Source organism: Aulonocara sp. 'chitande type north' Nkhata Bay, linkage group LG3 (assembly GCF_057382095.1).
Source record: "Aulonocara sp. 'chitande type north' Nkhata Bay isolate Kocher_YH1m ecotype deep benthic linkage group LG3, A_spYH_male_GT1.1, whole genome shotgun sequence".
Lineage (NCBI taxonomy): Eukaryota > Metazoa > Chordata > Actinopteri > Cichliformes > Cichlidae > Aulonocara > Aulonocara sp. 'chitande type north' Nkhata Bay.
This window is the reverse complement of record NC_141346.1, coordinates 923,644-947,979: the sequence shown is the minus strand read 5'-3', so window position 1 is coordinate 947,979 and position 24,336 is coordinate 923,644. Positions and strand designations below refer to the sequence as shown.

At 45.2% G+C, this 24,336-nt stretch overlaps 1 protein-coding gene and 1 long non-coding RNA gene across 3 annotated transcripts; one reads left to right on the top strand and one right to left on the bottom strand.

The window, feature by feature from the left end:
* Positions 1 to 432: 432 nt before the first annotated feature.
* Positions 433 to 1,513, bottom strand: LOC147333409 (uncharacterized). Its single transcript, XR_015128572.1, has 3 exons — positions 1,392 to 1,513; positions 1,174 to 1,257; positions 433 to 925 (listed from the first exon to the last, which is right to left on the bottom strand). It is a non-coding gene; the product is annotated as an uncharacterized LOC147333409 (long non-coding RNA).
* A 12,383-nt stretch (positions 1,514 to 13,896) lies between these two features.
* Positions 13,897 to 22,508, top strand: LOC147333408 (high mobility group protein B2-like). 2 transcript variants are annotated; one of them, XM_086266771.1, is made up of 5 exons: positions 13,897 to 14,056; positions 15,425 to 15,583; positions 20,121 to 20,272; positions 20,458 to 20,632; positions 21,633 to 22,508. In XM_086266771.1, the coding sequence occupies exons 2-5, from the start codon at positions 15,434 to 15,436 to the stop codon at positions 21,756 to 21,758; spliced, it is 603 nt and encodes a 200-aa protein (XP_086122897.1). In that variant the 5' UTR covers positions 13,897 to 14,056; positions 15,425 to 15,433; the 3' UTR covers positions 21,759 to 22,508. The 2 variants fall into 2 exon arrangements, with proteins under 2 accessions (XP_086122897.1, XP_086122905.1); XM_086266779.1 differs by having other exon boundaries at positions 13,909 to 14,056; positions 15,370 to 15,583.
* Positions 22,509 to 24,336: the final 1,828 nt, after the last annotated feature.

The window sequence follows — 24,336 nt, the reverse complement described above, 5'->3', positions numbered from 1 at the left end:
CACTTTATGAATGGACAACTTTTCTCTTTGAACCTCTTATTTAAATGAGCTGCACACTTTCCCACTGAAACAGCACAAGCCCACTGTGATGACAACAACATTTGAGCTCAACATGTTCTGGGTAAATCAAAGCGTTATCACAGTCGTCTGTGGTCTGTCAGATCCTGCAGGATCAGCATCAGTGAGAGGTTCCCTGTGTGCAGCTGTTACAGTTTGTGTTGGAGACACGTCTGCAGATATCTAGAAACTGTTTTAAGTGTTTTTACCAGTCCCTCAATTACAGAGAACAGCTGTCTGTTCTCCTCTGCTGGCTCCTCTTCCTCACACACTGTCCTGGAGCTGTGCTGGTGCTTCATCAGGGGTGGAGAGCCTCCGTCTCCTCTCAGCTTCTCGGTCTCTCCTTACTCCGGACACTTGCAGCAGGACCATGACAGTTAACGACGACGACAGAAGTTTATCAAATATCTGTTTATTTGCAGGGTGAAAACAGTTTTCTAGTAGACTTTAGTATTTTAATCAGAGAAAGGGGAAACAGGACATACGATCCTGCACAAGTGTTGGTCTTTATAACAAAGGTGACAGACTCAGGTTGTTTGATAGAAGCATGACAGAAACAGCACAGACACAGGAGGAGGAGCTCTCCATTTACCGTCTGGTCAGATCATCTGCTGATCGGAGGGTTGGTGGTTCAATCCCTGGTTCCCCTTGTCTGCATGCCAAATATCCTTGGGCCAGTTGGTCGTATGGATGTGTGTGAATGTTAGTCAGAAAGCCCTCGAAGCATAGAGAGCAGTGCTGGGGTGACTGTGGCATGTTGTATGAAGAGTTCTCTGGGAGAAACGCGCTCCATAAGAATCAGTTCATTACTTCAAACAGACGGCAGGTCCATCATGTCATTAACTGAGGTCTCCATCTGAAGACGCTCCTAAAATCACACACAGAGGGAATCATTCAAATCAGTTTATTCAGAAGTGTAGGCCTCAAATTCATTATTTTCTCTGCTTTCTTGTTGTTTGTATGGTATTTAGCACATTTTGTTACACAGGTCTACGATGTTGATAACTGATAAGGATTAATGAGTGTGGTATTGATAAAAATAGATCAGCCTGCACAGAACAGGACTTTACTTGTGCCTTATCTTCACACACTGTAAATTTAGACTGTAAGGCTCACCGAACCCTGTGACATAATCCAGGACGGGTGTCGCTTATAGCTGAAACCAGCTGGAAGCATCTCATCTGCATCTCCAGCCCAGAACTGGGGCAGATAAGCACAAACTGGGACCACTTCTTTACATTACACAGTATTTATACATGAATACATTTAAGCTGAGCAGTAAAAAGGAGCATTTTGTTGTCTTCTCAACATATAACAACAAAAAGCCAACTCACTGTTTTGTTTGTCTCCTTATTTATGAAGAAAGAGTCCTTTTGTGATCTGTGACAGATTTTATTAACCATGCTTGGTTAGCCAGAAGAAAACACCACACCTGACCTCTTAGCGTTCATGCCCATCTTCTTTACAGATAGTGCCACCTTGTGGTATGGCATGAAACCAAGTTAACTTACAGCAACAGCTGCTTATCATTACACTCACCACGACGAGGTGCAGGCTATGAGTGGGAGCACAGGACAACATGCAGCTATACATAAACTTAATATACAGGAAAAAACTAACATTTTACATAAACTGTCAGGGTCCTGGGTCGTGCCACCCACTGTTCTCGTTTCCTTTCTCCTTATCTAGTTACGTTCTGTCATAGTTGATGGTTTATTAGGTTCCCCTTGTGCCTCACCCCTGTCTTTAAGCCTCCCTTGTTGGTCAGTGTGTCTAATTTGTCATGTCTCTTGTCTATGTGGTTCATGTTGTCAAGTTCATGTCATGTTTCCTGTTTATTTTGAAGTCCTGTTCCCATGTCCTATGTGCTTAGTTTACACTTCCCCTGCGGTCATAGCTGGAGTGGCCATCGGACATATGTCCGATAGAGATTTTTAGTTTTTATGGCCCGATGTGGTTTTTTTCTTCTTTTTTTTTGTAACGCTATAAACACTGAAAGGTGGTGGATTGGCCAGATGGTGACAATTGTTTTGTGGTGGCTATGGTGGAGCTTCTACAGATTCAGTAACATTAGCAAGTGGTGGAGGCCAGCAGGTGGATGAGGGAAGGTGAGGCAGGAGGAGCAGAGACCCGAGGCGGCCGCCGGTCATAGTGGCAAAGGAACTGAACTTCAGGTAAGAAGTTATGAGCTGCAGTCTCTCTGGGTCAGATATAAACCAAGTTTAGGTGGAGTTTATTTTCATTATGCTGACTTTTTACCGTCAGTTACAATAACTCGTACTGCGTACTAGCTAGCATGACGGAGTTTCTATACAGCTGGGTGGTGCTATGATGTTACTGATAGTGAGCTTTATTTTGTTCATAAGTGTTACATCCCCCAGGAGGATGTCTCTTCTCCCTACTAACCCTTTGTTTTGTCCAGGCTCCACCTCCTCTGTCCTGATTGGATGCTGCGCAGAGTCCGGCTAATTGGCACTATTTAAGGCCTGTGGAGCTGTGCTTCTGTGCCCTCTGGCCATTTTGGGTTGCCATACTTGTGCAGGCTTGCATGCCTTTGTATCTTGTGTGAGCATTGTTGTTTCATGTTCGGACTGCTTGTAGGGGAGAGCTGCCTTTTGTTTTGACACCCTGTTTTCTCCTGTTTATGTGTTGTTAGGTAGGTTATGGTTATAGGTTGTACATTTTGTTTCTTTGGAGTTAGGTAAGTTTCTTTTATTTCTACATCAGGGATGTTTTGTTTGTTATGTTGGCCTTGGCTCTCCCTGACGTTATACCTCAGTCTGATCCCATCACCAGTATTAAATAAACCTTCTAAAATTACCATCTTGGCTCCTCCTTCTCTATCCACCTTTATGTTCGTCCCTTCAACCCCCTAGACTAGCCAGGGGACGTAACAATAAGGTTAGTTAGTAGAGTTACCAACCGTCCAGTAAAAAGCTGAATCGTCTCATATTCAGAGAAAATATTACGCGCTTCGTATTGAGCTGAAAAAAGTTTGTCTCAGACTTCAGCTACAATGAAAAAGACACAAAGCTGGAGTTATTCTGTCTTTGCTGCACAGCTGCCTCTTCTTCTCTCATTCTCTCCCCTCCCTCTCCTGTTGCTACTTCAATCATGAAACTGATCAATGATGTAAAATGTATAGAAATCCATTATTGTACATAATTTCTTCAGAAGTAAGTACTGTGTATGATGCCAGTATTTCCCACATTTTGTGTGTGAAGTTTTGTTCTTTCTCACCTGTCTTTCTGTTTCCTTTCACTTTGTAAAGGTTGCCATGTTAGAAAAAAATATTTTTTCCTGCCGTGCTGTTTATTGATGTGGTAAATAAATAGTTTATGAAAAATCACTAAATCTGTCATTTATTATTTTCTAATATTCAGTAATGATCATGTCTCACCTCGTGTCTTCTCTGTCTTAATGTCAGGTTTCCACCATGTGTTGTAGATGTTCAGGAGGTTAACTCGACCATCAGTCTACTTTTGAGTACTGTTTAGAATACCAGGACAGGGAGGATGGTTTAAGTTTATTAGATTAGATTAGATTGATACATGTATATCAACAAGACTGTGCAAGGGCGTACACCTCACCCCTGGCGTCGTTGCCCACCTCTCAATCTTAAATACACTTAGACATTGAGGGCTAGCAGGAGGGACTATGCGCTTACCTGCTGCTCTCTGGCAGGTAGCTCCATGCCCTCCTGGGTTTTAATTGCACCTTAGAACACACATGCATCAACACTACAATGAGCGGGTGGAGGGAGGTTTGGAGTCTTCTCTCACCCCCGTTCTCTGCGGCCTGCTGGAGCAGGGGGGCTAGGAGGACGAGTTGGCCGTCCGACTGCGGTCTGGAGTGTGGGGCCTCCCTGCTGCTGCGGAGTCGGGGTGGTCTGCCTCTCCCCACCGCAGGGAAAAGGGAAACACCACCTGGGTCTGGGTGCAGTTCCCCCCTCCAGGGGCAAGGGCACCTAGACCCGGTTTGTAGAGTACGCTTGGGGAGTGTGATCGTGTGTACAGCGTCTCTTTATATTTGTCTCCACGTTGGTTGAGTGTGGAGTAAGTGCATATGAGAGCATGAGGGTGGGAATGGATGTTTGTATCTGTGTGTGCCTGTATGTTTGTGTCTATATTAGACTTGTAGTCAAGACCGCCTAATCCGAGACCAAGACAAGACCAAGACCAGAGGGTATCGAGACCAAGACAAGACCAAGACCAAGTTGAGACAAGACCAAGACCGAGACCGAGTCGAGACGAGACGAGACCAAGACCAAGACCAAGACAAAAAAAGTCTTTAAACTGCAGCCAGATGCTATTCTATATATATATACATATGCAGGACACCTTACACTAGTTTTTTAATTAAGCAGCAAGGCAGAACAAAGTCGGGCCTGTATCAGGACACAGGGACTAAACCCCAATTCAACCAGACCCAGAACTGATCCGGAATTAAAACAGGACTACAACAGTAACCAAGACAGAACCAGAATCAGAACTAGATGATAGCAGCACTAAAAATCATCATAGACCTCCACTACACTTATTTATTTAATTCTACCAAAGTACAATATTTAGATTGAGAAAAGTTTATATAATTATTTAGCCTTGTTGTGCAAACAAGCCTGCAAAACTTAATAAATATAGAATTTGAAAAGTAACAAATGGTATCTAAAAAGAAACACTAGGTACTAGATACATGTTCTGATGAGTTTTAGCAAACAACCATTTGACTAACATGTGTGTCTCACCTGCTCTTGTTCATCTCTGTTCTGTCGTCATTCTCTCTCTCCCTCTCTGTTCCTCTCTCTCCCTCTTTGTGCTGACAATCAAGCCAAACACCAACATCATCAAATATACAGTTGAAACCAGATATTTACAAACTCTTCAGATAAAAACACTTTTATAATTGTAACATCAAATCAGACTAAATCTTTATTTTTTTAGATTGATAAATATAAAAACATATTTGTTAACTTTAAGAGTAAAGAGAGAAACTGTCTGTATTTCTTAATTGTAAATGGCACCAAATTGTATTCAAACTGAGCCACACTTATGGAGCTCCACAGTTCTGTTCCTGCTGTTTTGTTGACATCTCCTGATGTTCCCATGTCACAGAAACAGGCTCTGTGTTTTTCCTTATATGCATCCACAGCTGTGCCACCAGTTTACTCACATGGACTCTACTAACCTATCAGAAGCTTCTTCAGCTCAGAATGGAATCGTCTGCAGTTTCTTATTAATTAACAATAAACTTAGTGTATATGTGCTCCTACATTTGATGAGAGTGATTAAAATAGACAGCTCCCTCTTTTTATTCTGACATTTAACTAATTCAAAAGATATTTCAATATTTATTTATCAAAAACAAAAGTTTACTCTAAATTGATGTTTAACAATAAAAAAAAAAAGTTTTTATGTTTTCTCCATAAAGTGTAAATATCTGGTTTCAGCTGTGAATATACTGCTGTGTGTTGAAATTCCTCTTGTTTTGCATAGATATACTAAACAACATCCAAAGCATAATATATAAAATAACATCTACCTGAGTTTTTTCTTTGAAAGAAGCTCCATTGTTGTGTTCATCGGTACACAACTGAAACCGATTTAGAGTTTGTTTAGCCGTGGAGGGTAACAACTAAAAATATGAAATGTAAGCTAAGACTCTCTAAAAAAATCAGCATTGCTGTTCGGCTTTTTATTTATCCATTGGTTGATTCACTCGAAGAGCAAGTAATGCAACCAAGTGATCAGTTTGATATCAATCTTTTGTGATACACCGTCATATTTACATTATTATGATTTGCTTTGGTGCCTGGTCAAACTTAAGCTCTCCTCTGTCTGCAGCGAACTCGCCGGCAGCAGCTTCTCCCCCCTCGCTCACATGGGTGCTGTGCTCAGTCGCCCAGTGCCTGAGCTCGGATCATACCAAAATTAGGGGGAATTTTAGGGGGAATTTTTGTTTTATACAGTTGTCAGTCAGGCATCTAACTAACAAATTACACTCCAAAAGACCCCATGCTTCTGAAAAAATGACCCGGGCTTAAGCCCAGTAAGCCACCCCCCCGCTCCGCTGATGGTTGACTCCAAATCTCCCGAACACTATGTCGATTTGAGAACGCAGGACCGAAACAGCGAGACCAAGACCAAGACAAAAGTCCGTCGAGACCAAGACAAGACCAAGACCACGTAAAAGTGGTCTCGAGACATCCAACTCTAGTCTATATGTCAGGTTGGGTATCAGACGCCACCTCTCTGGGGTCACCTCAGACCCTCCAAGGTTTGGAGGCCTATCTCCACCCACCACCACTTCCCCTGCCAGTGGCGGATTCCCTCAGGTATCGGTGCGTTGGTGGTTCTTTGTGTCTGGGGGTGGGCGTCCAGGTACACACCGGCTCACTCCTTGGCGGCCGCTTATCGGGGCCTGGAACCTGGGGCTCGCTCGGACCACTTCGGAGGTGGGGTGCCCCCCGGCCTCTCGGCCTGGGGCTCGGTCACTCAGGCACAGCTGGCTGCCGGCGGAGCTCACAGGCGCGTCACTGCAACTCCCCCTGGCTTCTGCTCCGCGGCTGCTGAGTGAACCCTCATCTGGGACTCTCCTCAGCTCTTACTGGGACAGTGGCGCGGCTGCCCCTCTGTGGGTCTTCCTTGGTCTCTTGTGTTCTGGGGGCCTCTGGATGTCTGGAGTCTTGATCTCCTCCATACCTGCTTCATGCCCTGGAGGACGGGGCTGTGGCCCCCCCACACTCCCTAGCAGATCGTTACATGGAGAAACCTTTGGAATACAAGCGTGCTGATCCACACAGGTGTGCACACGGGTGTTCACTGCTCGTAGACTTAAATTACACCTTTCTTGGCTACTACTTCGAAGCACATCTGTCCTGCGTGCTGCACAACAACATTGAATATTTAGTATTTACTGCTGTTTACACTTAGCTAGATTAATGCGATGGTGTTGTGTTTAGTATGTTGCTTTGTTTTTTTGTTTTTTTTTTGCTTGTTTTCTATTCTTCTCTCAACAGGTGATCCAGGAGATTTTTATTTTTTTTTCTCCCCCTCTTTCTCACTGTCCCTCTCCCCTTCTGTTTTTCCTTTCCTTCCTCTTTCTTTCTCCCTTTCCTATCCCTCACTCATGTCTATTCCGTCTGTAACATCTGAAAATAAAATATAGTAATTAATAAAAACAAAGATCGACCAAATGGACCAATACGGCAATGCCACGATGATCCATTTGGCAAAGTAAATCCATTGGGTATCCTTGTTGGTCTTCAGACAACAATTCTGATGGCTAAAGAACCAAATGGGACAGGCAGAAAAAAAAACAAAAAAAACAAGACTGTGCATCACTGTCAAAACGACGTGACAGTGATGCACAGTCTTGCAAAAGAAGATTTATTCATAACACACGTGAAAAGACCCAGGAAAACAGAGTTAACGAAAAAAACGATAACAAAATAACGCTGAAAACCGATAAAAACCCTGAAAACTATACATTTCACACCCGAGTCTCACTCTCGCGGCCCGGTACCAAACGACTCATGGACCGGTACCAACAATGGTTGCTGTGACTCCAGATCCACTGGGAAGCTGACCTCCATTAGTTCTGATCTCCCTCTGCTGTCATACACACAGTAACCATGCCTGGTGAATGTTTTTGGAGACCACCTCGGTCTTTCAGCTTAAGAAAACTGTGCAGAGCATCACTGGTTGTCAATGTCTGTGACCAAGGCAAGCAGCTGATTTTCTCTTTCATCTTCTTCACTACAAACCTGTGATGTAGCTGATCTCTTTGTATTCAGTGAGCTTGCACACATCTGGAAGGTCAGGAATTGAGTGATCTTCAGGGTCACTGCCCGTTTGAACTTGGTGCCAAACAAGTAAATGGTCAATGGTCAATGGTAACTTTATTGTCCCTAACGGGAAATTGATTTGCAGTATGTCCGTACAAACAGACAGACAACCAACACATCACATACACTCACCAAAATAATATAATATAAGCCTGATAAAACAACCTAGATTTTTCATCAAAAAAGTACAATGTGCAATGGCAACAACACTTATGGTTTAGTGTTATTAACTATGATAATAGCACTAGGTACAAAAGACAGTCTATGTCTCTTTGTCTTCACTGCAGGCACTTTATAACGACGACCTGATGGAAGCAGTTGAAAATCATTAAAGAGAGGATGATCTGAACACAACAGGACAGAGGTTGCCTTCCTCAGCACCTGCCTGTTATAAAAGTCCACAAGCTGGACCTGAGACCTCTCTGAAATCTTACCAGCCACTTTAACCAGGTTGTTAAATCTGGTCTTATTATTCAGGGACATATTACCGTACCAAGCAATGATACAGAAGGTTAAAACAGATTCAATAAAACTTTTATAAAAAAGAGTCATCATTGCAGATGAAACATTAAAACCTCTCAACCTCCTTAAAAAGTCTTTGTTGAACCTTTTTCACTGTAGCAGCAAGATGTGACTCAAAGCACAGAGCTTTATCAAGAACAACCCCCAAATACTTATAACTGTCCACCAGTTCAATGGCTGCACATTTACCACTGTTAGCGCAGGATGAGGGGATGTCTCCCTGAAGTCAATAACCATGTCCTTGGTTTTCAAGGTGTTGATCTTTAAGAAGGACTGATCACACCACGAAACAAACTCATCCACAACAGGCCCATGGGAATCCTCTTCACCATGAAGGAGGCTTACAATGACTGTGTCATCTGCGTATTTAATGGAATGCCTGTTGGCCTGTGTGCTGCAACAGTCATTAGTGTACAAAATATACAGTAGAGGAGAGAGACAACAACCTTGTGGTGAGCCAGCAGAAGAGTTCAGCTGTTTGGAAAAACAGCCGTTTACTCTCACACACTGAGATCTGTCAGTTAAAAAGTCTAAAATCCAACCAATGAGATTAAAATCAAGTTTAAACTGGTTAAGAAGTTTATCAGCTAAAAGATGTGGCTGGATAGTATTAAAAGCTGAAGAAAAATCAATAAATAAGAGCCGAGCATGAGCTTTGGCGCCATCAAGATGGCGATAAAGGAAGTTCAACAGAGTGACCACTGCATCATCCACACCTCTACAAGGCCTGTAGGCAAATTGTAGAGGGTCTATCAGCTTCTCTACTTGCTGCAGGATCTCCTTCCTGACAAGGTTTTCAAAGGACTTCATCACTAAGGATGTTAGAGCGACAGGCCTAAAATCATTTAATGATGTAGCAATGAAGTTATTGCTGCCCATCTCCGCCTCTACCTTATCCTTGTATTTTATATTGGCTTTTTTAATTTCTAATCTGATCTCCTTCCTAATTTCTCTAACTTTCGAGATATTCCCTTCAATAAAAGCTTTTTTCCTTTCGTGAATCAGCCTCATAAGAGCTTTTGAAGACCATGGTTTGTTATTAGGGAAAAAATGCACAGCCTTTGAGGGGATAATCATGTCTCTGCAAAAGGAGACATAGCTGCAGACAACGTCAGTGAGTTCATTAATGTCTCTACATGATTCTATAAACACCGACCAGTCTGTACAGTCAAAGCAGCCCTGCGGGGCTAAAGAGGCATCATCACTCCAAACCTTTATGCGGTGTTTCCTCACTTTCTCTCTTCTCAGTACAGTCTTGTAAACTGGCAGAAGATGCACCGTGTTGTGATCCGAGGATCCGAGGGCGGTGCCAGCCACAGATGTATACGTAGGCTCCCTGAACTGTCTGGCATTAGGATTGTGCCCACCTCTTGCTGTCATGGCAGTGAAGAAGAGCTCAAAGTGGTCCCGACTCAGTTTCAAGGTCAGAAGATACCTGCACGGGGCATCGGTCCTCTCAACAAGTTCATTATAGATGTTAAGTGCACTTATGCCATTAGCAACGAAACCATATATGGCAGTCTTCTTTTTGTTACGTGAAGTGGCACCATTTTGTCATACTGCTGGACCTTCACCCCACGAAGCATCCTTCAAGCTGGTCTCAGCCCTGTGTTTAGTTGTTGGCTTCATTGGAGCTTTGTAACCTTTTCCAGGAGGATTACGGCTGCATCAAAAGCTGCATCTACAGTGCGCACAAACTCTACAGTTGCAGCTCAACCTTTAAAGTCCTCCAACTTCAAGCCTTGTTCACAGACTCCATTGCATCCGCTACACTTCTGCTGAAGAGCTGTGCTGCCACGTGGACTTTCATTTTTTTGTTTTCTCCACTGTAAATGAGTCGTTTTAGCCTGTTACCTATTTGCAGATGACACTGGCCTTCTCTGATCCATCGATGAGGAAGTACACAATGGGAATTTTCCATCACTCATTGACAGCCACAACCGTGAGGACCAAGGCCCGGGTGGCGAGTGTGTTGTCAGCTTCACCAGTGACTGTATTTGCATCACAATGGAACTGGTCCCCTGCAAACTCAGTCATCCGGTGGATGTACGTTTCATCCATCATTAGAGCACACACTGTGTCCTTTCCCTATTCTGTTTGCCTCCACATGACTTCTCGGTGCTCTGAAAGATGCTGCTGTAAATCCAGGATCAGCTGAGACACTACACAGTGTGGATGGTGTGACTGTGTGGCAGCGCTTTATTAAAATTCTCATGCACATACTCGTATACCTTTGTACCTTTTTTGGGGAGCAAAGAAAAAGCAAGAAGGTATTGGAACCGGAGAATGAACGTTTTGCAGTGCTGTAAATGCTTGCGTTTGATGCATTGCTTGGATTGTTTTGCCACGAGTACCCAGCATGCAATGTGCGAAAGTCACGTGCAATTACCTTTTTCTTTGCCCCCAAAAAAGGAATGTACAAAACGAAGGAGAACAATGCCGGTCCTTACAAAGACAGACTCGACGAAAATGCAAAGAAAAGATATAAGGAAAAAATCAAAGGAGTGAAAGGGTCAGACCCTTACGAGCACACAGAGTGGACAAAAGACGTTAGCGTGCTGCCCAACTTTCACCACGCTCATATTTATAACTATACGGTTCTTGGAGTGAGTGCATACACATACACAAGCCCAGATACAGTTTACCGACAGATGGGTACAGGACTTTGAAAAGCACCGTGTAGAACGAAAGTTTACCTTACAAATCATCTTCATAAATACACATTCGTTAACCGTTTATTAATAGGACCTTTAAACTCAACGGTAATGAATTAGTAGTGGAAATAATTTTTGGTACTGATTACAGAAATGTAGTGTAACCGGTGTGCTTCTGTGTTGTGTCTGATAAAAAAGGTAAAAGAAAGAAAGACCTCCAAGTAAATAATTTACCCACTCCAGCTCCTCTCCCACAGGGGAATTGTAGAAAAGGGCATTTATTTTTACATTAAACATAAAGTATGCATTTACACGTAACATATTTGACACAAGATAATAAAAAACAACAACAACATGAAATCCAACATACCTGATAAAAAAGGTAAAAGAAAGAAAGACCAAGTAAATAATTTGCCCACTCCAGCTCCTATGACCAAATACAAACAGTGGGGAAGAGGGTTAGCTCAACCCACCACAACTTCCAAGCTAGCAAGGAGTATATATTCATGCTAGCATTTATGGTGCCTAAAACACATTTATGATACACACATACTACACACTTATAACATCTAACAAAAACAGGCTTAATAATGACAATAATTGAACTAAAATTGCAATCAGAAACATCAGGGTGGCTAAATATGAATTATGTGTGTTTTAAAGTGTTGGAAAGAAATGACACCCACCTCTCCCACAGGGGAATTGTAGAAAAGGGGAAAGGCAAAAGGGGTACACTGTATTTATAGTACTGCACCAAAGAAAAAGAAGAAAAGAATGAGGGGCTCTAATTGATAATGAACACAACTACAGGTCCTAAAAGTCAGGTATAAAAGGAGCAGTTTGGGAGTTTAGAACACATTTTGTGAAATTATAACAATGTGATTTATGACTGTTACAGTAGCAGTGACAATAATATTGTATGCTGTAATCCTACTGGGTTATTAATGATACAAAAATCTGTCATATATCCTGTGAATAAAAGTATATGTTTTTGTCTATGTATTTCGCATTTCGTATGCTGTTTTGCCTACAAAACACAGCAAACATTACACACTGCCACAATAAACAAAGGAGCATAGCACGATTTCTGTTCAGCGCCATATAAGACGTATTAACTACTACAAAACACTGACCTTTGTGGAAATGCTTGGAGCAGACTAACATGTGAGCTGGAGTGTTTTCGAACGGTGTATTAGGTCTTCGGATAGTGGCAATCCCGGCCATCCGTCGCCTCTTCTTGACTTGGGAGACATGGCTTGGACAATTTCTCTTCCACGCCGGAATCCGATAAAAACCAATCGCTTTACCCGTCGGCTTCACGTGGCTGTCGCTCGCCCGGCTTGTGCAGTTAATAATACAACAGCTTCTTGCCATTTTTTATTTCTTTTTATCGCTGTGTAACTGATTTCAATTGAAAGCCTGCGTGCGCTAGTACCACTTGCCACGAGTTCCCAGAATCCTTTGTGATTTTACCCCTGAATGACGTCACATTTTCAATCTCTATCCGGTTGTTCAGTGATGACGTGACAAATCCTACTTCCGGGCCTAAAGTAGTCTGCGTTTAATATGGCGTTTGTGTTGTTAACATGTTTAATGTTTTGTATTTTCTTCTATTTGATCTCAAAAAGCTCCTAAAACAGTCAGTGATCACTGTTGACCTCCCTCGGCTTTTATTACCACTAATCATTTATTTAAGCTCAGTTTTTAAAACCTTAGGATGTAACTACAGCCCAGCCCATGCAGCAGTATATGAATGACTAACCTCGTATTGTGGATGGATTATCTCAGTTGTTCTCCTGGCTGAAGTTTGGTCCTTTTACAGCATCCTGCCATGCGATTACATTTGTTCCTGACCACCGAGAACACTCACGTTAACTTTTATCGAGTGGGAAAAAAGTTAGCTTGTTTATATTATGCTAACATAGCTGTGTCGCTAGCGGTCACGTAGCACATCATTATATACCAGCTAGCCAAACTTCAGTAACCCTACAAACGTCACTGCTGTTTAGTTTTCTGTCTTCATTTATGCTGGAAGTGATAACAGAGCTGTACGTTTGAATTTGTTTCCAAAACCCCGCAGTCAGGACATGCTATATTGTATTTAGATAGAAGCTAGCGAGCTAACTCCCTGCTAACTTCTAACTCCCTTAAATGTCATAAATTCCGATTTCATGGATGCCTGGATGTTAAACTCAGTTGTTACACCTGGTAGAGCAGAACGCTGATTATTTTATTAAAGATGAAAGACTTTAGACAGTTTTTCAACTCTCAGTAATGCCACAGTGATCGTTTGATATATGGACCTGCAGCGGAGTTTAGACCCAGACACAGCTAGTGATGTCAGACTGAACAACCGGATTGAGAGGCGGTTTATAATTTCGAGTCAGAGGTCAGTTGGACTCTTTTCATGTTTATTATTCAGTTCAACTGACAAACATCTGTAAAATATGACACAAAGGGACAAATGCCTAAAAATACCTGCTAATGTATTTATAACTGTAAAAAAATCATTTAATAATACTGTAAAATTCAAGACCTTTTCACTCAATCGCTACGGTGTTATCTGCCACGTTTTCTCTGATTGGTCAGAACACCTGACATACACAAATTCCAACGAAACAGATGGAGGTTCTAGAACTTGGCCCCGCCCTGTTTATGTGTAGAATTCCCGCCCTGGTAGCGTCGCTCTGCGGGCGGAACCGTGTGACACAACTGGATTTGACTAACAGTGGCTATAACCAATCAGAGATCGGTATTAAGACGAGCTCCGCCCGTGTTTGCAAACAGTGTTCCGCCCCCTCAATAGGAATGACCAACGGGGGCGTTGCTAGTGGGTGGAGCCTGTCTCCGGCTCGACCCAGTTTGAAAGTGAACCAACGGCTCCAGTCGCAGCTTCAACCCCAAACAACAACAAGAACCCGAGACCCGGAGAACCAGACTCGGTCCAGTCCGTTTCACCTGCAGCCGGCCCTCCTGACGAGTGAGTACCCCGATCGGCCTTCCACCGCGGGGCTGCGGTAAAATAGCAGTGTATTTGAGCCGGAGATGAGCTGGATGTGCCGGGCATCTTGTTTCTGATGTGGGCATCCAGAGAGAAAAGATCCGGAATAATAGCTGGAAAACGGGAATAAAATGTCCGCTTTGACGGTGGCAGCCTGGCGGTGGTGGGATGTGGTGTCCTTCCTGGTCCTTTGTGTGCTCCCTCTCGGAGGACTGATCCAGACATGTTGTTGTAAACACGAAACGCCCATTTTGGAGTATGAATGCCAGGAAATAGCCTGACCCCGTCTATATAACGCTGACCTCTCCGATGCATAGACGGAGCCCTTCGTTAAAAATGCGCAGTAGACGTAGAGACTGTGTTTCCATTGCAGCACCGCCCGTATCAGCATTACCGGCGGTGCTTTGGGATAAATGTGTCCGTGAATCACCGGAGAGCCCCGCGGTGCTCTCTGCAGCCTCTCTACGGGTTTACCGGGACTGCGAGCGACTGTTAGCCGCTGCTAGCAGAGGGGGATGGGGCGGCTAGCTCCGCAGAGGGCGGGAAGCAAATGGTGGTCCATTGTTCTGAGAAGCTAGCGTGGCTAGGCTAACCGCAGCGGCCGCAGATCAGCGCGAGTCCCGGATACTCCCCTCCATCCGCCCCAGCGAGGCTCTCACACCTCCAGCCCGGGGCGTACAGCGGGTACCGGGCTCCGTGGGGAGCTTCCAGCGCGGACATAAGGAGGAGAGGCTGCCGAAGGGCCTCCCTCTGCCCGGCAAAGAAAATGGAGCCCGTCTGCTGCCTTTGTTATTCACAACGAGGCCCAACGGTTTATGGGTTAAAGTCACAGCGTGAAGAACAGCAGACTCGCGGGTTAAAAGGTCATTGCACACAAACGTGTTTAAAGCTGAAATAAAGGTTAAATCCAGTCGCTCATCGTTATTGTGTCAGTGATGTTTGATCCTCTGTCAGGAACAAAACACCCGTTAATAACCCCGATCAGCTCCTCTGATCAGGTATTATCAATAACATGGACCCACAGTGGCTGACCATCAGGTTTCTCTGTGGTGAGTTTAGTATTTGGTGGTCAATAATCACCACCAGCACACTGAATGTAAAATAGACCCATGTTTCATTACTGATGAAACTATATCACAGCAGGGGTCAGAGGTCAAGTGCCACCCTAGTGTCTTAGTATTTACTGACAGGTCAGAGTTGAATTGTGAGTAAATATAAAGTCCTTTATTGTTATTGTACGTGTACAATAACATTATGGACCAAGTCTATAAATGCATATCTGGTGTCTGCAGCACTGCCTCGGCTCTCCGTCCCCCTCACTCTTCTTCTTCTGTGGTGGTTCTTCAGGCCGCCACGATGATGCGTAAAGACATCAACAAGCCGAAGGGGAAGACGTCGGCGTACGCCTTCTTCGTGCAGACGTGTCGAGAGGAGCACCGCAAGAAGAACCCCGAGCAGTCGGTCAACTTCGCCGAGTTCTCCAAGAAGTGCTCCGAGAGGTGGAAGGTGAGGGGGAGGGGCTGCAGGTACCTGGTCACATGACCACCTGACCCATCAGTGTGTGAGTAACAGCTCACCTACCCGTGTTCAGCTGTCCTATCAGGACACAGTAAGCTGCAGCTCCAGCTGTTTGACTGGTTATAGTGGGAGCAATAAAGAGTTGTCATGGTGTTCCTGTGCAGCAGCTCCAGTCACAGACTTACAGTGTAAACTCATTCAAACCTTTGGCAGGTTAACAGGCTGTGTGAGCAGAGTCGATGTTCTGTGTGTGCCTCGAGCCTCACAGCACAAACTGCAGAGGAGCACGGGGTGAATAAAACCACAGCTCAGTGTTGATGTTCACTCTGAGGCAGCAGAAACAGCTGCTTACAGGCAGCACAGACTCAGAGGATCCTCCTGCTTCACACTGAGCTGTGCAGGACTCACCTGCACAGGTGGATCAGCCTCTGACCTGTTTGTTACGTGTCACATACACGGCCGACACACAGAGGTGAATGGGTGGAGTCATCACGAGAGCTGCAGGCCACAGCAGAGCTGCTCGTGATGTCACACGTGTCGCTGTGACATCACGAGCAGCTCCAGCATCACTGCTGTGCTCTTCATCACCCAGCATCAGTGTTGGTCAAGTTACTGGAAAAAAGTAACTAATTACTGATTACTTCCCCAAAAAAGTGATCCTGTTACTTTACTGATTACTTATTTTCAAAAGTAATTAATTACTTAGTTACTTTTTAAAAACACGATTTAAAACCTGAAGAGGTGATAAAGCGATAGATCTTTCAGCCCAATTCTACTTTTTCTGCATAATCCATCATACAAAATGTAATCAAATGGAAAAGTCTCTTTTTAAAACTTGTTTTATCAGTTTTAATCTTTTAACTTTATGCATCAAGCAAAAATTTAATTATCTGCAACATTCTCTGACTGGAAGAAATGAGTTTAACATTTAAACCTATTTTCTGCACATTCCAGCTCATAAAATAAAATATTTTGTGTGTTTACACTCACTCTTTCAAATAGATGCAAGTAAAACACAGCAGAAAATAAATAAAGTCAAAGACTCAGCGGTCCTGTTGCTCTATTTTCACCTGTAAAGCAGGAGTGGGGTAGGCGGAGGTTTACCCTGGTGCAGGTGTGCCGCGGTCAGTGGAAGAATCCGTGAGTTTCTCTGTGAGTTTCCCATTACGTCGTAGCTACTCGCTGCTTGTTGGAAGTTTAGGGTTTTTTCGCTGTAAAAAGAAGTTTTCTTCCCACGCACAGCGGACACTAATGTTTTTGTCACTTTTTATGGAATCAAACTCAAAGTAAGGTCAGTACTTCCACGCTTTAAACGCTGCACGCTCATACTCTCTCCACTCTCATATATGATCCATTGTTGATCTGCACACAGCTGTTGTCACGAACGGCGCACTCGCTTACGTCACTGTCATGAGACATTCTCGCAAACAAATCACGGTTTTAGTAACGCAGTAACGCAGCGTTCCTACGGGAAAGTAACGGTAATCTGATTACCGTTTTTGCAATAGTAATCCCTTACTTTACTCGTTACTTGAAAAAAGTAATCGGATTACCGCGTTACTGCCCATCTCTGCTCAGTACAAGAGCTCAGACCTCTCCACACGGTCACAGCATCATGAGTACCCACTGTAACATGACAGGCAGGACAATTACAGGAAATGAAACAATGAAATGTGAATAAACTCTAATCCATCAGAACACACACGGCGTGGTGAACGCACTGGTTCTTATGGAGCTCTCTTCTGCTCAGTCTGGGCACAGCACAGTCAGTCTGTCAGCAGAGCAGTGATGTGACCGGTTATGAATCAGCTGCTGTGTGTGTGTAAATGTGTTTAGTGGCAGCTGGTGGACTGTAACGTGCTGCTACTACCAGGAGGTGGCAGCAGTGCACACAGCAGCTGTTTGAGGAGCACGTAGAAGAACATGTTGATGTCTGAGAGCAGGGCTGTGTTCCAAAACTCCATCCGTCTGCTTTTCCTCATCGAGGTCACAAGTGGATTTGGAGTTAGGAGAGGGCAGAGGGTGAGTTATGGTCGCCTCCCCTGAACGTGACGTCAGAGGATGGACTACAAAATGCTGGTCCTACCCAGGGCGGGTTACGACAAAACCATTTTAACCATGGTTAAAATGGTTTTGTCGTAACCATCGAGCACGGGTTGTCATGGCCATATTAAGCTGTATGAATGTAATTCACTGTGAGTGGTTTTTTCTCCCACACCCTTTGAATGCATCATTAATCCCCCCTCCACATGGAAAACTGCGCTGAGCGTGCGTGTTTACGTACTACCAGACAGGGAAAGGCGACAGCGGCAGAGTCAGACTCACTGCTGGTTTCACAAAGAGGACGTCCAAGAAAATGCAGTAACCTGCAAAACTACAACAGGTAACATGACCACAGATTTATTCCACCAGCTGAAAGTCATCCTCTGTTTTAAACAACGTAACTGCTCCTTTAGCTGTGTGTTGTTTTTGCTGCTTGGTGGTTGCTATGAGCTTTAGCTGCTGTGGATGCCACACGTGCCAATATTTACAGTGACAAATAAAATTTGAATTTGATTACATGAACTTGAATTCAAGGAGTCTTAAACTGCAGCTCGCCCATCAAGACATATCGTGATATTTACATCGTGTTTCATGATGGAGCCAAAGATATCACAACATTAGACTTTCCTCAGTGTGTCCTAATCTGTTGTTTTATGCAGCCTGTGAAATCTAAGGTTTTAATGTTAAAGAGGGAGATTGGAGTCAAATCCACTGACGCTTGCAGCTTGTTTCCATGTTAACAAGCTGGTGGGTTTACAGCAGAGGCTCAGAGTCAGTTTGAGAGAGCGTCACTTTCAGGAGGAGGAGATTTCCACCTGTGATTAAAGCGTCTGGTGCACAGTTTACTGCACAAACCCCAGCAGTGAAATACTGCAGTGTGCTGTGGCTGTGCTGCTGGGACACAGGTGTGTCAGGGTTAAAGCTCTGTCCTCACACCGAGTCACTCATTGCTCCTCTGTAATGATGGAAAGGAGTTCTCAGCAGTGACACAGAGCCACATGTCTCTGTGACCAATGAAGCAACGCGTCTGAAAACACAGCCTGTTAGTGTCCATCCCCACTTATCAGGGGCCGGGTCGCCCAGACCTCCCTCTCCCCAGCCACCCCCTCCAGCTTGTCCGGGGGAACACCAAGAGTCCCCAGGTGGAGCCCTCAAGCACCCCACCATGGGTTGCTGAGAACGTACGTTGAGGCGAGCCGACTATATATATCTGCTACCTCTGAACTTAACACACTAATTAAGGTCCTTCCCCACCAGACAGGTGACCATGTCCTAATGCTGGTTTTGGTAACTGGGGATCGGTCTGCCAGGGTCTCCGCCCTTGGCTGCTGCATAGCCCGTAAAAGGGCACCCTCCCTGGGCCGGGCTCCAGGATGGGTCCCCAGTAACCCTGTCCTGTTCCCTAGTTCTTACACTCATAGGGGTTTTTGAATCACTCTTTGTCTGACCCTCACCCAGGACAAAATCTGCCACGGGAGACCCTACCAGGGGACAAAAAAGCCCAGACAGCATAGCCCCTGGGATCCCTCTCAAACACCTCCACCACGATAAGGTAGCGATTCACAGAGGGGCTCGTTAGTGTGATGGATCAGTTAAAGTCATGAGTCACAGACACACAGTTACAGCCTCTCACCCAACAGATAACCATGAGCTCTCCTCTGACAAACCCTGACTCCACCCGAGCCTCCATCCTCAGGACCGTTTGCTCAGGGCCCAGAGGTTTGGGACAGAACAACATCTGGATGCATGTGTGAAACTTGTTGTGAGCATCAGTCAGCACGGTCAGTGTGAGCTGAGATCACATGTTCTTCACTAGATGAAGGAGCTCAGAGGAGCTCAGGGCCTCACGGAGGGCTGAGGAGGTCTGCGAGCAGCTAACAGTAGTGTGTGTGTGTGTGTGTGTGTGTGTGTGTGTGTGTGTGTGTGTGTACTGTCAGGTGTAAACTGTCAGGGACAGGAAACAGTTCAACCCTTAATGTAAGCATGAGCTCCACAGAACAATGATCACTTCCTGTGTGCTGGACTCGTACATCATGTGAGCACTTTAGTTAAACACATCTGGTCAGGTTTGAGGAACTCACGCTCTGCTGTTACTAAACTCTAAAGACTGTGTGCAGGTCACATGACTGGATTATTCCTGTGTTTCATTCCAGTGTAGACAAAGCTCTGAGACAGGGACTGATAACAGCTGTAACATCTGCAGCACAGATCCACTGCAGGGAGTCGCTGATCAGTGCTCCACTGCAGCTCAGGTCAAACCCTGAGACAGATGTGTGCAGCTGTGGTTGAAGCAGACAGGTGCAGCTGCTCTTACCTGCTGATGGAAGCATCTGGATTCCAGCTGTGTTCAACTGGTCCCAGCAGGAAAACTGGTCCTCTCCCTGAATCGATTCTGTATTATTCTGCATTGTTTTCTGTAAGTGTGACCCCGGGAGTTCAAAGGTCAGAGGTCACACACTGACTGTCTGCTCTCTGCCTCCAGGCTCTGTCTCCCAGTGATAAGAAGTGTTTCGAGGACATGGCCAAAGCTGACAAGGTGCGCTACAACCGTGAGATGAAAGACTACGTCCCCCCCAAAGGCTTCGGAAAGAGGGGCCGCAAGAGGAAAGACCCCAACGCCCCCAAAAGACCCCCGTAAGACCCCAAACACACTCTGAAGGTCCAGGTAGCACCTGACACACCTCATGTACTGATGTAAGAGCCCAAACACACTGAGTCTGTGGTTTGAGAGTGCCAGCAGGGGGCAGCACAGGGCTGCTCATGCTTGAGTTCAAACACAGAGGCAGATCCTGGATCAGCTCTAGCCTGTCTGTCTGCAGGTCTGCGTTCTTCGTGTTCTGCAGCGAGTACCGTCCCAGTGTGAAGCAGCAGTATCCTGGGCTGTCTATAGGAGACTGTGCCAAGAAGCTGGGAGAGATGTGGAGCAAGCTGTCGCAGTCTGAGAAGCTGCCGTACGAGGAGAAGGCCCAGAAGCTACGAGAGAAATACGACCGGGTGAGGCTCAGTCACACAGACAGAGGGTACAGTCACAGTGTGTGATACAGGCAGGTATGAAGGGTGTGACGAGCTCAGAGTACATCTGGTCCTCAGAAACATCAGCCTCTGTTCTCCTCTGTACTGCACGGTTCCTCTAATCTGTGCATAAACACATTTTCTGCACACGATACTTTAACATGCTTGAATAGTTTTAAATTACATTAGCTGCTTTTGTCAGCTGTTTGGAGACTGGAGGGTCACATGTCCAATCATGTTCGAGCCCTGATGTCAGCTCTGCAGGTGAGGCTGAGGAGCAGGAAATATGTACCCATGTTAAAGGGCCACATATAGTTTGAGCTGTGGGTGATCTTCAACACATAACTGACACGTTCCAGCAGGTTTTAGATAAACTGAGTGTTCGTCTGATTTCCTCTTTATTTCAGGCTTCTAGCATTTTCTGTGTGGTACGAACATTCAAAGGAGCGTTGTGTATTTTAATATTTCACCACCAGGTGGCAGTGAAACCGATTCATAGACTGAGGTGCTCCAGGTCCAGCCTTCAGTCTGATGCTGCTGCTGAGCAGACGGGTCCTTTATTCATACAGTTAGACTTCAAACAGACAAATAAATAAATACATGGAGACATGTGTAAAACATTCAACTTTACTGAGCGCGTGCACTGAGCTCTCTGTCAGGCTTTTATTTTGTAATCCTTTACTGAGCGCGTGCACTGAGCTCTCTGTCAGGCTTTTATTTTGTAATCCTTTACTGAGCACGTGCACTGAGCTCTCTGTCAGGCTTTTATTTTGTAATCATTTACTGAGCGCGTGCACTGAGCTCTCTGTCAGGCTTTTATTTTGTAATCATTTACTGAGCGCGTGCACTGAGCTCTCTGTCAGGCTTTTATTTTGTAATCATTTACTGAGCGCGTGCACTGAGCTCTCTGTCAGGCTTTTATTTTGTAATCCTTTAGTGAGTGTGTTGCCACAGAGGATAAACTGCTTCCTGTGTGTTTCAGGACATGGTGGCGTACCGCGGCGGCGGCACGTATGCCAGGAACCCCAGCTCCTCAGCTCAGGGAGGAGAGGAGGAGGACGAGGATGAGGGCGAGGATGAAGAGGAGGAGGAGGACGATGACGAGTAGAGACGAAGAGCTGCAGCTGGGAGAGAGAGTGTTAGAGAGAGAGTGAAACAGGTGTGTGTGTTTCAGAGTGCAGGTCAGGGGGCGGAGCCTCACAGCAGGTGTGTCTACGTTTCAGAGACTTCCTGTTCCTCTGTTAGGGTGTGTTTCTAAACACCGTCCCCCTCTGATAGAAACAAGGTTCCACCTGACAGGAAGCACACTAACACTTCCTGCTGCAGCTGATGGCAGGGACAGAAGAAGAAGAGGTCAGAGGTTAACAGCTGCTTGTGTATAGATCACATGACTCCATCAGGTGAGTCTGACAGCATCACCTGGGTACAGACGTTTATTTAAACAGCCTCAGCCTGGCTCACAGGTCACATGACCACAGGAGTCATGTGACTGAGTGTCGGTGCTGGTGACACAGAGGGAGGCGGAGTGCTCTGAAACACACACACCCGACCACAGAGAGTGTGTGTGTGTCACTGTGTGTGTGAGAACAGGGTGTGTGTGTCTTTACAGTAACGTGTGTGTGTGAGGTCATCAGATGTTAAACTGTCCCACAGCAGAGGACAGTACAGTAACCCCCCTCCTCTCACTGTTACCATGGTTACCCCTGCACCCTCCACCCCTCCTGTGTGTTACCATGGAAACCCCCGCCCCCTTCAGCATCATGTTGTTTTTATGTTGTGGACGTTTTTGTTCTTCGTTCACTGTCAGAGTAGAAACTTCAACTTTTATAATAAAACAACCACCTGAGGGAAAAGCCCACCCGGAGTCTGTGCTTACTCGCCGCCGCCCACCCTGACTCACACACACACACACACACACCTGTGATCTGTGAACATGATCTCTTCAGCAGGATAAACCCTCATCCTCACTGTTTGTGAGAGACTCACGCAGCGCCCTGACTGCTGGGAACAGAGCCTGTCCTGCAGATGTTACGTCATGACTCCAGAGGTTAGACCCGTCACAGTGCTGCTACTAAATCTAGTAAAGTCCCTTTTTCATTAGCACCTGCTCAGATCGACTTGCCTCAACTCGACTTGGGGTGACAGATTTTGCGTTACAATCGAGTACTACCTAATGTACGTGGCCGTCGTCATAGCAATGTGGCCGAGCGTGACGTAGTTAATACGGGACACAAACACCACAACAAAGGTGGATGTCGAGGCGATGATATAAAATCTTCAGAGCCAGCCCTGCTCTGATATCCTTAAGACATTCTGACACAGGCCTGAGGGGTCATTCTGGTTAAATGGCAGGTAATAAAATGGCAATAAATACCAAAAGCAAGGGCCTGAGGATGGACCCTTGAGGTACCCCACACGGGAGTGGGACAGATAAGTTTATCAACAGAGACAAACCTCTGTCAGACAGATGTGGCTTCAGTCACTGAGGCAGCTCCTCCAATGACAGAAATCCTGATGCACTGTCAGAATCTGCTGTGGCATCTACAAGGAGTCAGTGGTTAATAAAAACAAGTGCAAACTGTGCTGTGAGTACTTTAAACCTGACTGAAATACCTCAACAACACTGAGTCTAAAGAAGACAGGGTTGGTTAACTCTTTACCTCAGCTGGTAAACACACTGATGATTTAAACTAGTGTTGGTCTTATCAACAGATCACATGACGTCTGTGTTTTAGCCTATACAGTTAAGGTTTCTGTCCTTATTTAGTTGAATAGTTACTGTTAAAGTTGTGAGTCCCTCCTACAGGTAATACCTGCAGGAACTGCACCTTGTTTCTCACACCTACAGCTGACTGCCTTCAGTGTGGACGTCCTTTCTTGATACGGTGTTCATCACTGAGTCCGTGACTTTCCACGGGGTCCTTTTGTCCTGTGTTTGTGTTTCGTTCTGAGAGAAATGATCAGCTGTCAGATCCTTGGTACACCTGACAGATGTGTTCACACCTCCATCACCAGCTGTTTGACCTGCAGCTGGAGCGAGCAGAGCCAACAAACTAACAGTGAGCCCATGTGGGGTGCACTCCACATGGAGCAGGTCATCGAAACAGAAGGTTGGTGGTTTGATTCCTGCCTGCATGTCAAACAGAGGGAATGTTAGAAAGCTCTTACGTGTTGTGTGTGAGGCATGTTGTAAACAGTGCTCTGATTGGTCGAGTAGGACAGTGCTGTACCAGTCCATGCTGAGAGGCAGGTGTAGCACATATTAATGCCATATAACATCCATATGAAGCGTGTGCAGTAGCATCACTCTATGGGAGCATTTTACTTTGGAATAATCTGTTCAAAGGTCCCTGCAGCTCACTGACATGCATCACAACAAGCTGACCTCTGCATCCACCAGCGTGAGCAGCAGGCCTGTCAGTATAATTCCTCTGTTATTGGTCGTGATGGTCTTTTAAAGCAGCGGTCCCCAACCCCCGGGCCTCGGACCGGTACCGGGCCGCGAGAGTTGAGGCTCAGGTGTGAAATGTCTGGTTTTCAGGGTTTTTAATCGGTTTTCAGCGTTATTTTGTTATCGTTTTTATCATTATCGTTTTTATCATTAACTCGGTTTTCCTGGGTCTTTTCACGTGTGTTATGAATAAATCTTTTTTTTTCGGTACCGGTACTAGTTTTATTTTGTTGTA